The 22,881-nt window shown below is 38.4% G+C and overlaps 1 protein-coding gene across 8 annotated transcripts in view; it reads right to left on the reverse strand.

Moving 5' to 3' along the window:
- MYO1D (myosin ID) overlaps window positions 1–22,881 on the reverse strand; it is a 382,230-nt gene that overhangs the window by 213,118 nt on the left and 146,231 nt on the right. For 7 of the 8 annotated variants that reach the window (XM_017950496.3, XM_017950498.3, XM_017950499.3 and 4 more), the window contains 2 exons: window positions 10,952–11,118; window positions 1,585–1,792 (listed from right to left, as the gene is read on the reverse strand). In XM_017950496.3, coding sequence (XP_017805985.1) covers window positions 1,585–1,792; window positions 10,952–11,118 — 375 coding nt within the window. Of the gene's footprint in view, window positions 1–1,584; window positions 1,793–10,951; window positions 11,119–22,881 lie in introns of those variants that run through there. The other variant, XR_001896300.1, reaches the window with a different exon arrangement.

Raw genomic sequence — 22,881 nt, forward strand, 5'->3', positions numbered from 1 at the left:
AAATAAAATTAGTTTCCTATATAAAACCACGTATGTAGGTGGATTCTAAATGAATTAAAGACCTAAATGTGAAAGGTAAAAACCGTACAGTTCATAGAAGAAAATACAGAATATCTTTGTGACTGAGAGTCATGAAAAGCCTTCTTAAAGAAAATTCCAAATCACAAACTATAAGGCAAAATATTGAAGAATTTGATTATGTCAAAATTAAGAATTTGGTCCAACAAAGCATCTTATGGATAAAGTTCATCAGAATGCTTACAGAATAGGAGAATATATAACGTCTAAAGTAAATAAGAGGTTAATGTTTGGAATATTGAAGGCATTTCTGCTAATCAACCAGAAAGTACCAGCTCGAGTAGAAAAATAGACAAAGAATATGAACACACAGTTTACAGGAAAATGCAGCAAGCAAAGAAGCCTTTAATGAGATAATCAAACTCAAAGGTAATCAGAGAAATACAAGGTAAAACAACAATGAGATACCATTCTATCTATTAATCTGACAAAATGTAGGTAGCTGGAAGATAGTGGTAGGGATATGGCACGCAGTAACCCTCATATACATACAGCTGTTGGTGGTGCAAACTGGCTCATGCGTGACAACTTGGCACTATTTATATCAATTAGGTATACACATGCCCTATGACCCAGCAACTTTTCTCCTAGGTATATATCCCAAGGACATCCTCACAGAGGTACATGATTTTTCATATAGCTCTATAATTTTTTGCATTAAAATAGTTCATATGGAAGATATGGGAAAGGCTATGGGGGATAAAAAGACATACATGAATGAGTGAATGAAATGAGAAGGGGCCTTGCACAGATCAATGATGACAGGTACAGTACCATCAACTAACAAGCATTGAGTCAATACTGCGGACAAGTGGTGGTGAGCGGGTAATGATAGGTGAAGGAGGCAATTTCAAAACATGTTGGCAACATTTTTTAATTACAAGGTTTAGAAGTCCTTTACGTGACTAGGCTTGGTGGCTCATTCCTGTAATCCCAGCACTTTGGGAGGCTGAGGAGCACAGATCACGAGGTCACGAGTTTGAGACCAGCCTGACCAACGTGGTGAAACCCCATCTCTACTAAAAATATGAAAATTAGCTGGGTGTGGCGGTGTGCGTCTGTAATCCCAGCTACTTGGGAGGCTGAGGCAGGAGAATCGCTTGAACCCTGGAGGTGGAGGTTGTAGTAAGCCAAGAATGTGCCACGGCACTCCAGCCTAGGCGAGACGAGTGAGACTCCGTCTCAAGAGAAAAAAAAAAAAAGTCCTTTACACATTTAAGCTGAAGGAAAAAACATAGTTAAGGGTAAAAGACAGAAAAACTGGTTCAGACATCTCTCCAAGTTTAAAGACAAAATGTCTTCAGAGTTTTGAAGATAAAATAATTTTGAACTTGGGCAACCAAGTAAGTTTTCCATGTGTGAAGGCAACAGAAAACATTTCAAGATATGCATAGACACAAAACAACATACCATCCAGGAATATTTCTTGAATTAAATAAAATATGCAACAAATTTTTAAGAACATAAAAGCAAAATCTTATCCTTATATAGAAAATATAAAATTACCTTTTGTAGAAAGAGAACAATCCTTATGAGCATCTGGGCACGGAGTTCTTCCAAGGTAAACAACGTTCGGGGTGTTCGAATGAAAATTTTGGTCTTCCCATAAGCTACATCATCCTGAAAACCACACCGTTCAATCAGTTTCTTGACAGCCTCTTTATCTGAAGGAAGGTCATGGTTGGGCCAGGTGAATTCAGAGATCATCTTATACCTGGATGAAAAAAAGAAATAGGGTTAAGGGAGAAAACCATATGGTCATCTCAATAGAAAACTATTCAATAAAATTCAAGACACCTCGTAAAAAACCAAACCAAATCTTAGCAAACTATCAATAGTATTTCATTAGCCTCATAAGGTATGCAAAAAAAGGCTTCAGTAAAATAAAACACTTTAAGATAACTCTTACTAAACTAGGTATAGAAGGGACTTCCTCAAACTCATATAAAGTCTATTTGCCAAAATCCTACAGCAAATATTGTTCATAAAGGGGTAACCTTAGAAGCATTCTTTTTACAAACAGCTACAAGAGAAGGGTGGCTCTGTCATGGGTCCTGCTCAGCATTGCTCTGGAGGTCTAGTCAACATAGTGAGACCAAGAGATAATTGGTAAATGACTGAGGGAAAAACAAAATGGATACTACTTATGTATAATGTAACTTTCCTCAAAGGAAATCAAGCAGATCTCTAGATAAAAAAAAATTAAAAAAAAACTATTATAACTAAAAGAAAATTAAATAGCAGTGTTGCTGCACATAAGAGCAACACACAAAAATTAATTGCATTTCTACATACGAGCAGTCAACAGCTCCTTGCCATGTGGGCCTCTTATAAGGCAGCTCACCACACGGCGGCTTGCTTGAGTGTGAGTGTGAACAAGACAGAAGTCACAGAGTCACAGTATTTTGTGGCCTAATCTCAAAAGTGACATCCTATCACTTTTGCCATATTCTACTTTGTCAGAAGCAAATCACTAGGTCTAGCCTACACTCACGGGAAGGGGATTACACAGGGCATGGATACCAGGAGGTAGAGGGCATCTTAGAAGGCTGCCTATCACAGAGTTTTTTCCACCATGCAAAGCTGTTTAATACATGTAGTCAAATTTAGCTTTTTTCTTATAATACATCTAAATTTTAAGTCATTGTATGAAAGGCTTTCTTCACTTGGGTTACAGAGTAATGCATTTATGTTTTCTTCTAGTACTTGTATGTTTTCCTTTTTCACATTTAGATTTCTGATCATTTAGATGGTTTTTTGGTATATGGTGTGAGGTATGGATCTAATTTTATCTTTTAACAAATGGCTGTCTAGCCGTTCCAACACTATTAAAAAGTTCATCTTTCCCCCTCTGTGATTAACATGCTGCCTTTATCATATGTTCTTCAGTTTATTTCTGGACTTTCTGGTCTGTTTCATTGCCGTGTCTGTCCATCTGTGCATCACTACCACATGGTTTTAATTATAGAGGATACAAGTACATTTTAATGTTTTTTCCTAATTCTTTTCTTTTTTAAAGGTCTTTCTAGTTATTCTGGCACACATATTTTTCCATATGAACTTCAGAATCAAGTTTTATAGTTCCAGGCAAAAAAACCAGAATCCAGTGAACAAACAATTTTTAAAGACCCAAACCACCGTTGATAGTTTTATTGGGTTGAAACATTAAATACATTATTATTATTATTATTACTATTATTATTATTTTGACACAGAGTCTCACTCTATTGGCCAGGCTGGAGTGCAGTGGTGCGATCTCAGCTCACTGCAACCTCCGCCTCCCAGTCCAAGCGATTCTCCTGCCTCAGCCTCCTGAGTAGCTGGGATTACAGGCACCTACCATGCCCAGCTAATTTTTGTGTTAACGGTAGAGATGGGGTTTTACCATGCTGGCCAGGCTGGTCTTGAACTCCTGACCTCAAGTGATCTGCCCACCTTGGCCTCTCAAAATGCTGGGATTATAGGCAAGAGCCACTGCACTCAGAGAATCTATTAATTTTATATGGTGTCCAGTTGTCCTATCCAAGAACAAGAGATGTCTTCCCACTTGATCTACTCTGCTTTGTGCCTTACATGAATCTTTAAAGTTTTCTCATAGGCCTTTTCTTTCTTTCTTTCTTTTTTTTTTTTAATAATTATTTTATTTTTTAAGTTCTGAGGTACATGTGCAGAATGTGCAGGTTTGTTACACAGGCAAATGTGTGCCACGGTGGTTTGCTGTACAAATCAGACCATTACCTAGGTATTAAGTCCAGCATCCATTAGCTATTCTTCCTGATGATCTCTATTCTCCCACCACAACCCCAACAGGCCCCAGTGTGTGTTATTCACCCCCATATGTCCATGTGTTCTCATTGTTCAGTTCCCACTTATAAGTGAGAACATGTGGGGTCTGGTTTTCTGTTCCTGTGTTAGTTTGCTGAGTATAGTGGCTTCCAGCTCCATCCATGTCCCTGAAAAGGGTATTAACCTCTTTCCTTTTTACGGCTGCATAGTATTCCATGGTGTGTGTGTACCACATTTTCTTTATCTGGTCTATCATTGATGGGCATTTGGGTTGACTCCATGTTTTCACTATTTTGAATAGTGCTGCAATGAACATACCTGTGCACATATCCACAAAAACAAGCAATGGGGAAAGATTCTCTATTTAATAAATGATGCTGGGAGAACTGGCTAGCCATATGCAGAAAACTGAAATTGGATCCCTTCCTTACACCTTATATAAAAACTAACTCAAGATGGATTAAAGACTTAAATGTAAAACCCTAAACTATAAAAACCGTAGAAGAAAATCTAGGCAATACCATCAAGGATATAGGCATGGGCAAAGACTTTATGATGAAATCACCAAAAGCAATTGCAAAAAAAGCAAAAATGACAAATTAAAGAGCTTCTCCACAGCAAATGAAATTATCATCAGAGTGAACAGACAACTTACAGAATGGGAGAAAATTTTTGCAATCTGTCCATCTGACAAAGGACTAATATCCAGAATCTAAAAGGAAATTAAGCAAATGTATGTACAAGAAAAAAATCAATCCCATTAAACAGTAGGCAAAGGATATAAACAGACACTTCTCGAAAAAAGACATACATGCAGCCAACATATAAAAAACATCTCAACATCACTGATCATTAGAGAAATGCAAATCAAAACCACAATGAGATACCATCTCACACCAGTCAGAATGGTGATTAGTAAAATGTCAAGAAACAACAAATGCTGGCAAGGTTGCAGAGAAATAGGAATGCTTTTATACTATTGGTGGGAATGTAAATTAGTTCAATTACTGTGGAAGACAGTCAATTCCTCAAAGATTTAGAACCGGAAATACCATTTGACCCAGCAATCCCATTACTGGGTATATACCTAAAGGAATATAAATCATTCATAGGGCTTTTCATATTTCTTGTTAAAATAGTAGATATGTAGGCAGCATCTGTTAATTACTCCCTAATTACAGTTAATTACTTCCTTCTTCTTGACATATCTCTTTTCTTAGATTCCATGACAGCATGCTCTCCTTCTGCCTCTCTGGATATTTCTTGTCAATCTGATTTTCTGTCTACTTTGGCTACTATTATATCCCCAAATGCAGGCGTGTCCCAAGGCTAAGATCAGGACTTCTCTCTATGTATCCTCTCCCCACATTACCTCATCTAGTCCACTTACTTTTAATAAAACATTCCAAATATAAAAACAAAAAAATATATTTTATAGGTATATAAAATATAAAAATATACTTTCCATTTGTGTATCATCCCTAGTCTAGCGCTCAGTTATGAGCTTCAGATTTATATATCCAAAGTCTACACAGGTCTTGAAGGCATCTTAATTACTCTTTCAGTCTTTTCCTACCTCAATCTACCCAGTTACTAAAGCCAGGATCCTGAGAATACTTTTATTCTTTCCCTCTCTATCATGATTTCTAATCCATCATTAAGTTCTATTGACTCTACCCCCAAAATATATTTAAAATTTTACAGTTCTCCTCATCCTTACTGCTTCAATTCAAAGGCAAGCCACCTTCTAGTTTACAACAGACTCCTAAATTGTTTTCCGTTTCCTTTCCAATCCATTCTGCATACATCGGTCAGAGTAGTTTTCTAAAAAGCTTGAAATCATTTTTGTCTTTGGCTGCTTTCCTTCCTCACTATCCTTCAATCATGTTGACTTCTTTGGGGTTCTGTAATACGGTTGCCTCCTTCCTGCTTCAGAGTCTTTGCACATGCTGTTCCCACTGCCTGGAATACATTTTACCTAGTCCTTGAAAGTCTGGCTCCTTCTCATCCTTTAGTCTTTTCTTGATCTTTGTATATCAACAAACCCCCTACCTCCAATATTCTCTCTAAGGCTACTAGTTTTATTTATTCTTTTCTCACATCATTTATCACAGCTTGTAATCATACTGATTTGTGGGTTTATCTGCTTAATGTCAGTCTCCCTCCTTAGTCTGTGGCTACTATGAAGGCAGGGACTTTGTTTTGTTCCCTACTATATACCATGTGCCTATCACGTTGCCTGCTATACTATGAGGCAATAGATATTTGCAGAATGAATGAAAGGAAATCATTTAAAGCTTACTCACTTGCTAGATGGGGGCAGAGATCAAAGCCCAATGAAAAAGTTCTAATATAAAGACAGAGGTAATACCAAACAATGTCACATGAAAAAACGCGAAATCAGAAACCTCTCATTTTCGTTACCAAACTATAGCAGGGGTCTACATCTGGGTCATCATATGGGTAGTGCTGGTGTGTGTTTGTTTCAGGCACGCTGCAGAAACTGGATTGCTATCCTACAGCCCCACTGCTCAGCTTCCATGGCAGGGGAGAGGCACTCTGCCTTCCTTCATGCCGGCAAAGTGCATGACCCTGGTTCTCTGGCAAACCAGCAATCTGAACTTGCTAATTAAAAAGTTGAACTCATCTGCTTTCTGACAGTGAGTTTTACCTCCCTAAAGGACTAACTTTTAAGGTTATCAGCATGTTTTAAATCCTTCTCTCTTTTCTCAGTAAAATAAATGAAAGTGACGAAAAGTCACAAGCAAAAATTTAGGTTCAAACCTAAACTACTTGCAAAAATCTGCAAAATCTAAAAGGAAAAATTCACTGTAGAAAATATTACCTTTTCTCTCATCGTCACTGGATGAGCCACATAAAATGGGGATAATGTATATTCCTCACGTGGTTGCCAGTTTCAGTGACTTACTACATGTGAAACGTTTAAAACAGTATCTAGTACATCCAGTAAACATTTCAAAATATTCACAACTATTATTATAACTCACTTGAAAATTTCAACACATAATTTTTTTTCCTGTCTAGTTAATCACAGTCTATATCCCTTCCATAAACAGGACAAAATCTTTAATTGTCTCTACTTCTCACTCCCATTTTAATTTTAGTTCCAGGTTATTACTAAAGACTACTTTCCCACCTTTACAATCACTACTTGTTTAGATTTAACAAAAAGTTTTACAGATTTCTTTGCTCAATGTTGCTTTTTTGCATATATCCTGCCACATGTTTCCTTTCTGCATTCATCTTTCTTTTTGCTGAAGTACATCCTCTAGGACATTTTTCAGAGGGTCTATGAATAATAAACTTTCTCAAACTAGGTATGCCAGAAAATGCTATTTATTTTAATCACACTCTTGAATGGTATTTTGACACAGAATACAATTCTAGACATGAAGGCCCTTTCCCTGCACTGTGAAAGCATTTTGCTCCTTCGTCTATTTGATCAAATGTTCATGAGCCAGATGTCAGCGTGATTCTCTCCCCCCATAGGCAGTTTGTCTTTTTCTCTTGGGAGCTATAAATATTTTTCTTTAACATTCTAAAAGTGAACAAATGTATTTTTAAGTTTTAAAAAAATTCTTATGCTTGACAATCAGTGTATCCTTTTAATCTGAAGATTCATCTTTTTTCAGTTCAGGCAAATCCCTGGCCACTGTTTGAATAGGGCCTCTCCCCTATTCTTGGTGTTCTTTCCTCTAGTCCTTCTGTTACATGGGTTTTGCTGCTCCTGGATCAACTTTACATGTGGCTAGACCTTTCTTGAATACTTCCCATCTTTTTTTTCTTTGTGATGAGATCCGGAACAAGACTTCAGCTTGATCCTCTGGCCCACTAATTCACTTTTCTAAAAGTTTAGTTTTTAAAAAAATTTTAAAAATTGTGATCAACTTTACATGTACTAAAATACACACACTGAAGTATATAATTCAGTAAGTTTTGACGAATGTGTATACTCATGAAACCGACACCCCAGTCAAGATATATCATCTCAGAGAGTTCCCCCATTCTGCTTTCCAGTCTGCAGACAGAGGTCATACCAATACATAGCTAACCACTATTCTGATTTCTATCACCATAAATTAGTTTTGCCTGCTCTTGAACTTCATGTAAAGGGCAGCATAAAGTTGCTACACTTTTCTTCTTAAAATGTCATCTTCTGGCTGGGCATGGTGGCTCATGCCCATAATCCCAGCACTTTGGGAGGCTGAGGCGGTTGAATCATCTGAGGTCAGGAGGTTGAGACCAGCCTTGCCAACATGGTGAAACTCTGTCTCTATTAAAAATGAAAAAAAATTAGCTGGGCTTGGTGACGTGCCCCTGTAATCCCAGCTACTTGGGAGGCTGAGGTGGGAGAATTGCTTGAACCTGGGAGGTGGAGCTGCAGTGAGGTAAGATGGTGCCACTGCACTCCAGCCTAGGTGACACAGCAAGACCCTATCAAAAAAAAAAAAAAAAAAGCCATCTTCTCTTAGCTTCTGTGACATAATCCTCTTCTGGTTTTTCTTGTACCTCATTGGTTGCTGCTTCTCTTATCTTTGCTGGTTCTTTCATGCCAGACCACAAATATAAACATTGTCATGGACCTCCTTCTCTTCACTATACAGTCCCAAGACTTTCTATGTAATCTATGTTACCAGTGACTCCAAAATCTCTTATCTGCAGCCTAAACTTCTTTCCAGAACTCCAGGTATGAAAGTTTAATGGCTTAAAATTTCTGCCTAGATATTTAGTAGGATTTCAAAGTGAACATAGGCTGGGTGTGTGGTGGCTCACGCCTGTAATCCCAGCACTTTGGGAGGCCGAGGCGGGAGGATCACGAGGTTGGGAGATTGAGACCATCCTGGCTAACACAGTGAAACTCCGTCTCTACTAAAAATACAAAAAAATTAGCCGGGCATGGTGGCTGGCGCCTGTAGTCCCAGCTACTTGGGAGGCTGAGGCAGGAGAATGGTGTGAACCCGGGAGGCGGAGCTTGCAGTGAGCCGAGATCGCACCACTGCACTCCAGCCTGGGTGACAGAGCGAGACTTCGTCTCAAAAAAAAAAAAAAAAAAGTGAACATAGAGATGTTTCAAAGTTAACACAGTCAAGAGAATAATCTTGATTCCATCGTTACTTCTATTCCATATCCTCTTCCTCAAAATTATTTTACCCAATTTTATCTCAGCAAATGGTACTGTGCTTACCTAGATGCTCAAGCCAAAATCTAATTTTCATCCTTCATTCCTCTTTATTCCTGTTTCATCATATCCAATCCATGAGCGAGTCTTGTCAACTTTATCCCTCAAACATATCCCAAATCTGTCCAATGCTCTTGTATCTACAATAGTCCCTTACTGAAGGCACTATCATCAAGCCCTGTCTCCCGGACTCCTGCAATAGCATCCCTAAACGTCTCCTTGCCTTCCTTTTTTTTTTTTTTGAGATGGAGTCTCGCTCTGTCTCCCAGGCTGGAGTGCAGTGGCATCTCGGCTCACTGCAAGCTCCGCCTCCCAGGTTCATGCCATTCTCCTGCCTCAGCCTCCTGAGTAGGTGGGACTACAGGCGCCCACAACCACGCCCGGCTAATTCTTTGTATTTTTAGTAGAGACAGGGTTTCACTGTGTTAGCCTGGATGGTCTAGATCTCCTGACCTCGCGATCTGCCCGCCTCGGCCTCCCAAAGTGTTGGGCTTACAGACGTGAGCCACTGCGCCCGGCCAACATCTCCTTGCCTTCTATTCACACAGCAGCCACAGTGATTCCTTTAAGCCATTCATAAGGTTGTGTAACTCCATGCTTAAAATCCACCAATGGCTTTCTTTCTTTTTTAAATCACACCTAACCAAAACCTAAACAGTTTAGTCTGATTACAAAGTTCGACATGATTTGGCTCTTGTCCATCTCTCTGATCTCATCTCACACAACTGTCCTGTCAGTGTCCTCCAACCACAGTGGACTACGTTTGGCATCTAAAATGCCTCACTTACTACTGCAATAGAGCCTTTTCCCTGGCTATTCCCTCTGTCCCACCTTCTCTTTGCTCTGATCTTTGCATGGCTGGCTGCTTCCCATCATTGTCAGCTCCTTAGAGACTCTCTTGACCCACTAATCTAAAGTACTTGAATTTTCCGCATTTTTCTGGTTTATATTTTGTGTATATATTTATTCGTTTTTTGGGAGAAATCTACAGTTGAGATTATAGAAAATGTTCAATAAATGTTTTAAAACAAATAGATAGAATTTAAAGCATTCTTGTGATTCCAAGTTATCAATTATCATTATCATTTTTTTTTATATGACACGGTATCATTAAGCAACATTATCAACAATAAATTAACAATAGCAACAATATATTATACTTATTGAGTGATTACTATATGGAGGTACTACTACTCCAAGTGCTTTGTATATATTTTCTTATTTAACCCTCTAGCTTCAAGGTAGTTGTTATTATTATCCCCATTTTACACATGAAGAAACAGGCATGAAAAGGGTATGTAATTTGTCCAAGGTCACACAACTGAAAAATGACAGAGCCAGGACTCAAACCAAGCAGAATGATTTCAGGCCCTCCATGCTTAACTCCTTAATATTTTGTTATTATGATAATTACCAACACCAGTAATGATAGGCAGCGTTGATTAAATAGCTATGATGTACTAGGAATCTAGGCTTTTTACTTAGGTTAATTTCCCATAACACTCCATGAAATGTTATTTTACTTATTTTACAGATGCAAAAACAGGGTCAAAGCAGTTAAATTTCTGGCCCATGCTCAAGCAGCAAGTAAGTGGCACAATAAGAATTCCACCCACAATGTGACTTCAGATCAGTGTTCTTTCTGCTATGCTATGATGCCCGCATTTCTTCCCCAAAGGCTGAAACTTTTTCATGGTCCATAAACCATGAACTCAGGGACTCATGTTGAAACTGGGAAAGTCTTTCATATTTGTAATTTCCTCAGCTCTTTTGCTCACCGAACAAATATTTATAGATTGCCTAATATGTGCTGACTGATGCACTGTTGTATGGGGAGGACTCCGTTATTCTCAGTGAACTAGGCCTCTCTGATGAGTCTATTCTCACCTGTGAAGAAACTTCTCATATGTCTGGCGGAAGGCAAATCCTGCCCGACGCACTCTCACATTTTCCAGTAGTCCAAGATATTCTACTTGGTGCCGGCAGCGTTCATCATCAAATATCTGTGGAGATTTCTTGTCATTGGGTTTGATGCAACGAACGTAATATGGTTCCTAAAGAAACAAATCAGCAAATGGTAAATTTCACTGGAGAAAATTCTCCAACTAGGGACACCAACATGTAATTAGTGTTAATTGTGTCAAGTTAAGCTCAGTGCCTCTAATTTCTCAGGCATACACTTATGAATAAAGTAGTTATTCTTCCTTTCTCCTTCAATTCAAGGTTAGAAGTTCTCGTGCATTCAGCTAAATGTTTGTTTGATTTTGTTTTAGGCTTTATTAGGAATAGTAGAAAAGGGATAAAACTAGGAAGTAAATAACAGAGATGTAAAGATCGAGTTTCTGTGTGTTTATGAAAACAAGGTTAAAGCAGCTGAAGGAGTAATTCAATAGAAAAAGGCAGCAGCTAACGATGAAAATGGATGGAGAATGTAAAAAGACATTCGTTGTTAATGTTAATATTATGTTAAGGAATGATAGGCACAGCTCTGGTATATAGTAAGTGCTCCTTAAGTGTCAGCCATCAGTATTAATATTATTGCATTAGTTTGTACTTTGGAAAAGAGATTAAACTTCATGGGTAAGTAGAGAAGTTCCAAAACCACCTATAGGCACCAGTGATTCTATGAAGGAGCTCAGCTAGCAATCCTTCCCTCTGTGCCAATGAAGCTTTATACCACATATTAGATCATAACCCCTTTTAAATATAAAACCATGCTTGGCATAGATCCTGGTACACTGAAGATAATGAATAAATTATCACTGGATGAATCAATTAGGTCAAATGTATCCTATAAGTGTAAAGAATTTCTTTTTCTTCTCTGAATCTGTTATCTATCAGACACACAGATGCACTTTAAAATACAGAATCCTCTGTAGTTAAATTAGGCAGTTTTGAGCTCTGCTGAGGGCTAGAAGAAGAAAGGGGTAGTAAATAATTTAAGCAGGAGAGATTTGAAGGATGTAAATTTACTTGCATTTTGAACAGAATAACAGTTTCCAATACCTAAAAAAAGAAACTCCGATAGTACATTTATCATGCTGTCCCACATGATGAAAGGTAATGCCATTTTTTGCCTTTTTCTAGGCCCTGCTGCTTTAGTTTCCTATTGCTGCTGTAGCAGATTATCATAAATATAGTGGATTAAAACAACACAGTTTTATTATCTCACATTTCTGGAAGTCAGAAGTCTGAAATAGGTTTAACTGAGCCAAAAGTCAATGTGTCAGCAGGGTTGGTGTTTTTGGGAGATCCAGAAGAAAACCCATTTTCTTCTATTTTCCAGCTTCTGGAGGCTGCCCACATTCCTTGGCTGGTAGCCCCCTTCAATCTTCAAAGTCAGCAATGGCCAGTTGAGTCTTTTATAGATGTCACCTCCTTGTTCTGACTTTTCTGCTTCCCTCCTTCTCACTGAAGGACTCATGATAGCACTGGGGCCACTTGGGTAATGGAGGATAAGCTGTTATCTTCAGGCCCATTTATTAGCAGCCTTATCTCCATCTGCAACCTTAATTCCACCTTGCTACAGCACGTATCATGTTCGTAGGTTCTGGGGATTAGGATGTGGACATCTGGGATGACTATGGTATAGTAATAATAACAATAAAAAATATTATCTATCTAGCCTTTGTTCCTGGTTTCTGGCATACAGCTTCAAAAACTGGTGAAATTTATTCAGTGATAGGAGTGTCGTAGTTATGCTAATGAGGTGACTCATAGCTGGGCCTCTAGATAGCTTCAGGATGGGAGCTGGTCACCAGAAAACTCCTCTGGGCAGGTTAGGGGGACTAAAGATTAAGCTTAATCACGTGATCAAAGATGTAGTCAATCATGCCTTTGTGATGAAACACTGATAAAACAAAAAATAACAAAACCTCAGGAGGCTGAGTCTCAGAAGAGCTTCTTGGTTGGTGAACACATGAATGTACTCAGAGAGGGGAGCATCGTGATTCCAGGGGGACAGAGCTCCTGTGCTTGGACCCAAGTTCTGTGAATCATTCTAGTGAATTATCAAACCTGAAGAGGGGGGTCAAGGGAATCCTCAAATTTGTACCCAAGTCATATATAAGGGCAGGTGTTCTGTGGACCTCACTTGCAGTTGGTGTCTGAAGTAAAGGAGAGTCTTGTTGGGGACCCTGTCCTTTAATTTTTCAGATTAATGCTAACTCTGGGTAGTTAGTGTCAGAATTGAATTGAATTGTAGCACACTTAGCTGATGTCAGAGTTGCTGTTGCAATGCAGAGGCCATTATTCTGTCTAGTACACCTGCCCCTTTTCATCTTGTCATCTGTAGCAGAACAAAAAACATGACCTTAATATCTTGCACCACCTCCCAGTAAGAGGTGGAGTCTCTACACCACTTCTTGAATCTGGCTTGGCCTGTGACATGCTTTAATCAGTAGAATGCAGCAGAAGCAACACTGGGTTACTTCTAGAAACCCATCCTTGAGAGGTTCTGCCCTCTTGGACCACTTCTACCACATGAAGAAACCCAGGATTAAAGACTACATGACATAAGATGCCCAGGCATCCAGGCACACGATTTGAGTGAGCTCATCTTAGCCTATCTAGCCCCAGCTGACTGCAACTGCTTGGTGAGCCCAGCAGAACTGCCCAGTCAACCCCTGAATCATGACGAAGAACCATTATTTTAAGCACTATATTTTAGAGTGATTTGTTATGGATTAATAGATAACTTACACTTCTTCCCTATTTTGGAATACCAACCCATTCATTAGATACTAAATTTTGGTATATTTAAGCTGAGGATCAATATTTTATTATAAAGCACAAGCAGAATCCTACTTTAAAAAATAGTGATGGGTGATCAAACGTTCATTAAATTTGTACTGATTTTCAAGTGGAACATCTATATTGGGGGAACAACTGTAGCTCACTTTAAAAAATGGCTCATAGTTAAGTGTTTTAAAAAACTTAATAGGATGGGGAAGTCGGGAGGAGGCACTGTTTACTTAAGGATTTTCTATTAGTTTGCTGGAATAGAGTGTCTTTACTTCTTGGTGAATTAACCAAGAAAAGTGGCACTGAGCACAGTAAATGCCAAAATGCTTCCAGATTTATCTGCATGTTTGGTACTAGTGTAACAGAATAAGCATTGTACAAAATCAGAACACTTGAGTCTTGGCTGTAAATTCTCTCTGGAATTAATTAGCTAATTTATGAAATGAAGATACTAGAGCTTTCTTTGAGTAATGACAGACTAGGTAATTTAAACTGACACCCATGCTGAGGGTTAACTAGAATAGCTAAACAAAATAAACAGAACGTTTGCTTGAAGACATGGGAGATCTAACAAGACAGTGGAGAATTTACTGGGTCAGAATCCAGGAGAGGAAGAAAACCGTGGAGGAGAACCCAGATTTGAGGCTGCCTTTTTTTCCTGGGGAAATTTGCCACTTCCAGAGAAGGTAGATGGGATCTGAGTAGTGATGGGATCATCAGCAACTTCATGGGCCTAATGGGACAAAGATTAGTGAATAAGGCCTGAAAAGGAGGGGACATAGGTAAACCCCTCTTACTTTGGGTTAGGATCCCACCAACAGGAATAAGGATGAATCAGAAGGAGGCAGTCCTTTACAGGGACCATAATTCAGCTTTGAATCACCTGAGTCCTTGAAATTGGAATAGCTGATTTGGAATAGTATTGTTCTTAGGTAACTAAAAGAAGCAAAATTAACTCTTCCCTGAAGAAAAAAATCACATGAACTTGGGCCTCCAATTATTTCTACAGATTATTTTGCAAATATAATATTTGGAACAAAATAAAAAGTAACCAGACATATAAGTAGCCAAGTAAATTGGAATTAGAAACAGCAAAACAAAATAAAAAATAAACAGACCTGCAGGTATCCAGACACCGGAGTTATCAGATAGAGATATTAAAATAACTATGCTTACCATATTCAAGGTGACAAAAGACAATAATGAGAATTTTGTATAGAACCAGAAACTATGAAAAAGAACCAAGCCAAATGGAAACCTAGAACTGAAAAATATAATAAAGGAAATTAAGAACTCAGTGGATCAGTAGAAGGGTAGATTAGAAGTAGGTGAAGAAGGCCAGGCGTGGTGGCTCATGCCTGTAATCCCAGCCTTTTAGGAGGCCACGGCAGGTGGATTACTTGAGGTTAGGAGTTTGAGACCAGCCTGGTCAACATGGTGAAACCCCATCTCTACTAAAAATATAAAACATTAGCTGGGCATGGTGGCGTGCTCCTGTAATTCCAGTTTACTCAGGATGTTGAGGTAGGAGAATGTCTTGAACCTGGGAGGCGGAGGTTGCAGTGAGCTGAGATCGTATCACTGCACTCCAGCCGGGGCAACAGAGTGAGACTCCATCTTGAAGAAAAAAAAAAAAAAAGAAATAGGTAAAGGAAAAAAAAATGAATGTATCAGAAGTTAGGTGAGAAGAAATTTTCTGGAATGAAGCATGGATAGACAAAAAGATGGAAAACAAAGATGTGAGGCTAAGAGGTATAGAAGATACAGTGAGATGGAGTTCTAAAGGAGAGGAGACAGAAGGGACAGAAGAAATATTTGAAAAGAACTTGCTAAAACTGATTTAAAAAGTTGAGCTACAAATTGAAGAGATTCTACAAACTACAGCATATTTTTAAAAAAATCTACACCTAAGCACATCATAGTGAAACTTCTGAAAATCGAAGCAGCCAGAGGAAAAAAAAAGATTACCTTAAGGAGCAACAAAAAGACTGAGAGCTAACTTCTCATAAGAAACTATGAAATCCAGAAGACAAAGGGACATTATCTTTGAAGTGCCAAAAGACACTGTTAACGGAGAATTTTACACTGAGGAAAAATATTCTTCAAGAATGAAAACCATACAGAAATATTTTTTGGTAAACAAAAACTACATTTGTCACCCTCAGATTTCAAATGTAATAGAGTGAGGTTAAGGCAGAAGAAAATGATCCCAGATGGAAGGTCAACAATATAGGGGCTGGGTGCAGTGGCTCACGCCTATAATCCCAGCACTCTGGGAGGCCAAGGTGGGTAGATAAGTTGAGGTCAGGGGTTTGAGACCAGCCTGGCCAACATGGTAAAACCCCATTTCTACCAAAAAATACAAAAATTAACCAGGTGTGGTGGTGTGCACCTGTAATCCCGCTACTTGGAAGGCTGAGGCATGAGAATTGCTTGAACCCAGGAGGTGGAGGTTGCAGTGAGCTGAGATCATGCCAATGCACTCAAGTCTGGGTGACAGAGTGAGACCCCATCTCAAAAAAAAAAAAAAAGAAAGAAAAAGAAAAAGAGTCATGCTTTTCATGAGTAACTTGGCAAAATAAAACCAAAAGATATTAAAAAAAATAGGAAGAGAAAAATAGATAAACGACTGAATAAACAGATAAATAGATGTAAATTATAATCTAAACGGATATATCTATTTATATCTAAATATAAATCTATTTAGATATATCTATATCATCTAATATCTATAATATAGATATTAAACATAGATATAGATAATAAAATTAGATATAGATAATATATAGATAATACAGATATACTATCTATATCTAATATAAATATATTTATTATATCTAAATAGATATAATAATGTCTTACTGGCTTTAAAAATGTATATGCATGTTATTTTGGTATATAATTAAAATACATGATCAAAATAGCATACAAGTTAGGAGGAAGGTAAATGGAATTAAATTGGCCTTGCATTTTCTAGGAAGGAGGTAAAAGTACCAAATAATATTAGATTTTTAAATTCAAGAATGATATTGCAATAAGTCAAGTAACCACTGTAACAGCATTTATGACGTAAATCCTCCAAAATAATACAGAGAATAAATGAAATGATAAAAAATAATTGTAACACCAAGGGAGGGGAAAGCGTACGTTCTTAGGTCTAACTAAACATTTTAACTCAAAACACTCATAGGGCTCATTTGGCACCAATCTCTTCAAAAGGCCAAGAACACGGTTTGCTAGCAGGTAGCGTCAGTGTCCTTGGGGCAGTCCACACAGCAATCAACTGACAGCTTAGGTGTAAGGGGATGAGATCCACATTGGGCAAGTGTGGGAGGTGACCTTGGCTTAAAAGCCTCATGCCCTACAGGACCAAATATCTCTTAGAACAGCTCAGAAGACATAGCTTCCAGGGTCCAGCAAAGGACAAGCCTAATACAAGAGTCACTGAGCTCAGGCAAACCCAAAGTATATCATCCCCACCAGACACCATTCTCCCAAGACAGATGCAATTTACTGACAGGGATAATTTTCACCATAAGTGATGTTGTTAAGTGATATATGTCCTACTAGGTTGCCAGAGGAACAGAGCTAGAAATTTAACTGAGGTTAAGCTGTGAAGGAGAAGGAATAAAGCTTTGTTTACCTTTTCCCCACAAGAATCAATGTAAAAGAAATAAAAAAAAAGAAAAGAAAAGAAATACAGAAGAGTCAAATAGAAGCATTAACAAGATGGCTGATTTAAATGCAACACACACTATATTAAAAGTAAATGAACTAAATGATTTATTCAAAAGATAAAAATTGTCAGACTGGATTAAAAAAATCAAAGTTAACTATATGCTACTTATGAGAGACATACTTGAAACATAAGGATATAGAAAGATTGAAAGTAAAAGGATGAAAAAGATATACCATGCAAACTCTAGCCAAAAGAAAAGCTGGCATAGCTATATTATTCATGCAAAGCAGATTTCAAGGCAAAAAGCAATATGGAAATAGAGATGTTTCATAATGATAAATGACTCAAACACCAGGAAGATATAACAGTTCTAACTTGAATGAACCTAACAAATTCTCTAAATATTTACACAAAAAATCAAAGGTACAATGAGGACAAGTAGATAAATTCAGAATCAAGGTAGAGTTTAAAACATCTTTCAATGTTGACAAAACAAAGAAGTCAGGAAGAAAATAGAAAAGTTGAACAATATTATTAGCAAACTTGACCTAATGGACTTCTGTAGAATATCGAATGCAACTTTTTTTTTTTTTTGAGACAGAGTCTCGCACTGTTACCCAGGCTGGAGTGCAATGGCATGATTTTGGCTCACTGCAACCTCCGCCTCCCAGGTTCACATGATTTTCCTGCCTCAGCCTCCTGAATAGCTGGGATTACAGGTGCACACCACCATGCCCAGCTAATTTTTTGTATATTTAGTACAGACAGGGTTTCACTATGTTGGCCAGGCTGGTCTTGAACTCCTGACCTCATGATCCACCTGCCTCGGCCTCCCAAAATATTGGGATTACAGGCGTGAGCCACTGTGCCCGGCCGCAAATTTTTTAAAGACAAACAAAACATATACATAAAGCAAATTTAGCAAATTTCTAAAAATTGAAATCACACAATACATACACATAAAGCAAATTTAGCAAATTTCTAAACATTGAAATCACACAGAGTATGTCTTCTGATGAAATAAGACTAAGCTAGAAATCAAGAGCAAAAAGATGAGAAAATCCTGTGTGTTTGAAAATTAAGAAAAATACTTCTAAACAACTAACCCTTAGGTCAAAAAGGAAATTACACTGTGATTTGGAAAATATTTTGGACTGAATAATGTATAAAATCATGCGGGCAAGGCAATCTTAACATAACGCATCATATGAGAAGTATTAATATAACTAACTTTACTAACCAGAAAACAGTTGAATGGAATATTACCAGTACTGAGTGACTATGCATAGGAAGTGGCAACATTGGATGAGACACTAACAACCAACTAAGAAATGGGGGGAAGCCCTTTCATCCTGTTTAGTAATATGAAAGTCTTTGGATAAGGAATCTAGTGGGAATACTTTCTCTATATTTAATCAGCATTCTGTCTCAATTTATAAATGCTGCCTCCTCTCTCATTTATAAATATCCAGACTGACTCAGCCTAAGAAAGCCTAAATTTGGCAAATTCAGAGTGTCTTATAAAGGTTAAATTGCAAAAGTTAATAGTGATCTTATTCACTTGAACTTTTTCACCTGTCTCTCCCTATATACTTTATGGGAAAAAAATACCATTTGTGAAAGTACACCAATCAGTATATAGATTAACTGGAATATACTATCCAAATATACATCTATTTAACCTGCTTTGAACACTGCCAATAGTCATAGCAAATTTAATAATTTACTGACAATCTGTTTATAGTACCTTATCAGGTATTAACACATAAAATTAACAGAACCCATTCTCTAGATTCAAAAGATTTATAATCTGGGTGAGGACACAAGTTGTGAACTGAAGACACTATGGATTCTGTGAAAGTGAGGAGCCAGGGACTTCTACTCCTGGTAATGGAGGATTAGATAATACTTATCAATCTTCCTGATGAAGTTACTTAAAAAAGGTGCTAGACAAAATATGGGGAAAAGGTTTTTGGTAAGTGCATCACAGAGCTAATAAGATAGGGAGGAAAGACCTGGCCAAAATTAGAAAACTAAAATCAAGATGAGTGAGCCTACATCTCACGGTTGTGTTTTGTTTTAGCAGCTACTGTTGACATGGAACAGGCAGTCATAAGGCTGAGCATAGCTTCTGGCTCTCATGGGACTTCAGTACCAAAGTTAGAACCTGGAGTCTTGGATGAGGGAATGTAGTTTGGTCTGCAATCCTGAATAGCTAAACCTGGGAGATAAAGGTAAATGGACGACAGCCCAACACTGAGCTACTACAGGTCCTAAAATGGGATAAAGGTGATCCCAGACTGTGGAACTGATATAAACTTTCAGTTGTTCTATTTCCTTATGGGTGTCACTAATAAATAGCATATATCTGAACTCTTTTTCTTTAATCTGAATAGGCTTTTATCCATTTACATTCAATGTAATTATGAATATATTTAATTTGTTTCTACCAAATAAACATCCAGCTTTCCTATGTTCTTTTGTTTCTTCTTTTTTATGTTTTTTTTTTTAGGGGGTGGTAGGGGGAGGATTCTTTGTTTTTATTGTGTTTTTTTTTTCCCTTCTCTACTAGTTTGGAATTTATAACCTCTATTTTCTACTATTTTCAATGATTATGCTAGAAAATTTTCACATGTATTTTTTTTTTTTTGGAGACGGAGTCTCGCTCTGTTGCCCAGGCTGGAGTGCAGTGGCCGGATCTCAGCTCACTGCAAGCTCCGCCTCCTGGGTTCACGCCATTCTCCTGCCTCAGCCTCCCGAGTAGCTAGGACTACAGGCGCCCGCCACCTCACCCAGCTAGTTTTTTTGTATTTTTTAGTAGAGACGGGGTTTCACCGTGTTAGCCAGGATGGTCTCGATCTCCTGACCTCGTGATCCGCCCGTCTCGGCCTCCCAAAGTGCTGGGATTACAGGCTTGAGCCACCGCGCCCGGCCCACATGTATTTTTAACTCATCAGAGTTGAACTTTCAACAATATTTTTATTCCTTTTTTTTGAACTAAGGACCTTAAACACTTGAATTACAATTAGCTACTCTTCTAATTGATACGCAACTGTTATTGTGTTAATTCTAATCTGTATTTTCCATTCCACGAAATATTATTTTACAGAGTTTCTTTAAATGCATCTACGTATTTACCAATCCTTTGCTCTTCTTTTCTTTTTGCATTTCAGAGTTTCATTTAGTATACTCTTCCTATTGTCTGATGAATATCTTTTAGAATCTCCTTAAGTGAGGTTGATAAACTCTGTTTTCGGTTTTTGTTTTTCAGAAAGATTCTTTATTGTGCCTTTGTTCTGGAAAAATATATTCCCTGGGTATAGAATTTTGGTTTACAGTTATTTTCTCTCAGACTAATTGTCATACTTTTGAATCTAATCTGTCTTTTCTCTGGCTGCTTTTAAGATATTTTCTTTGTCTTTAATCTTCTAGGATTTTACTAGGTGTCTACATTGCAGATTTCTTTTAATTTTTTCAACTTCAGATTCACTGGGCTTCCTGATTCTGTTAAGTGAAGTCCTTCAATATTCTTGAAATTCTCAGGAGTATTTCTTCAAATATTGTTCTATCCATTTTCTCTTCTATAACTCTGATAAGATACATGTTTGACCACTTTATTTTCTCTCCCATGTGTCTTTTTTTTAATTCTTTTTCTTTTTTTTTAAGAGATGGAGTCTCACTCTGTCACCCAGGCTGGAGTGCAGAGGCACAATTTTGGCTCACTGCAACCTCTGCCTCCCGGATTCAAGTGATTCTCCTGCCTCAGCCTCCTGAGTAGCTGGGATTACATGCACATGCCACCATGCCCGGCTAATTTTTTTGTATTTTTAGTAGAACAGGGTTTCACCGTGTTAGCCAGGATGGTCTTGATCTCCTGACCTTGTGATCTGCCCGCCTCAGCCTCCCAAAGTGCTGGGATTACAGGCGTGAGCCACTGTGCCCTGCCCCCGTGAGTCTTAATGTTTCTTTTATATGTTTCATTTCTTGGTCTAAGTGGAATTCTGGATAACTCCTTCAGTTCTTATTTTCATTTCACTACTTTCTCTTCAGCTTTATGTAAACATGTTAAACCTATCCATTGATTTTTTAAATTTTAATTACTTAGTTTTTATTTCTATCAATTGTCTAGTTGCTTGCTCTCTCATTTTCAGGTCTTTCATTTCTTGATATATATTAAACATTCTTACATTCTCTTTCGGATCATTTCTGTATCAGAAGTTTTCATGAGTCTGAACCTGCTGTTTGTTGTTTAGTTTGCCTTTTACCTATAGTATCTTGTAGTGATTCTTTACTGTGAGCTAATTTTCCTTAGAACTTTGTGGAAATTCTTTAAGGTCTGGTATTGGTGGCCCATCTGGAGCCGCTGCTGCCATGATGCTGGCTGCAGCTGGGGAGGCGCGGCTGGGGTTGCGTGCTGAGAGATGAGTAGACGATGGGAGGACCTGACTGCAGAGAGGAGCTACCCACTGAAAGTCTCCTTTGAGCTGTTCTGTCACCCAATAAAGCACCTCTTTGCCTTGCTCACCCTCTATTTGTATGCATACCTCATTCTTCCTGGACACAAGACAAGAACTCGGAATCCACTGAATGGCAGGGCTAAAAGAGCTGTAATACAAACAGGGCTGAAACATGCTCCTTGCTTGCCACGTTGTGGGTGACGAGGAGTGAAGAGAGGAGAAGAGCTATGGCCCTTCCTATGCCTGGTCCAGTCGCAGCCTCACAGGGAACCAGTGCCTGTGTTGTTGCCTGGAGCTGCCTGCCCTGCTGGAGCCGGTGTGCTTGGCTGTGTGCAGTGGCTGGACCTTATGCTCACTCACTCACACACCCCTTGCCATTCTGTGCCTGGTTCATCCTTGGCAGGTGTGGAATCCAGGTTGGTAGGGCAAGCTGAGTGCAGCCTGCCAGGCTGAGCAGGTGGAACAAGCCCGGCAGGCTTGAGCAAAACTCAGGCAAAGGCACCACCAGCCACAAAGGTTTCTGGCCAGAAAAGTGACACCCCAAGGATCCTGTGACAGTATGAAAATAGTTTCCTTAAGGAAAACAGTTTTACTTGCTTTTTTCAGATGCCTGGGGCAATTATAAGACCTGGACCACCTTTAATCAAATTGTCAGTGTGAGGCTTTTTCAAGCTACCCAGGTAGTATGAGTTTGGGTTGCAAACCTCCTAAAAGCTCACTTATGATTATAAATTCCCAAGAGAGATTCACACCCCCTCCACCCGTGGCTCAATGCCAAGAACCAAGACACGTAGTTTTCCTTACTGATAATGGGGAATTACTTGTAGTTCACTCTACATGTAGCCCTTTAAAGACTCACCATTGTGTGTGTGTGTGCACAGAATTCCTTATTAGACACCCTACTTTGGGGAGGCCCTGGGCTTCACTTCAAGGACCCA

This window comes from Papio anubis, chromosome 17 (assembly GCF_008728515.1).
Source record: "Papio anubis isolate 15944 chromosome 17, Panubis1.0, whole genome shotgun sequence".
NCBI classification, from domain to species: Eukaryota; Metazoa; Chordata; class Mammalia; order Primates; family Cercopithecidae; genus Papio; species Papio anubis.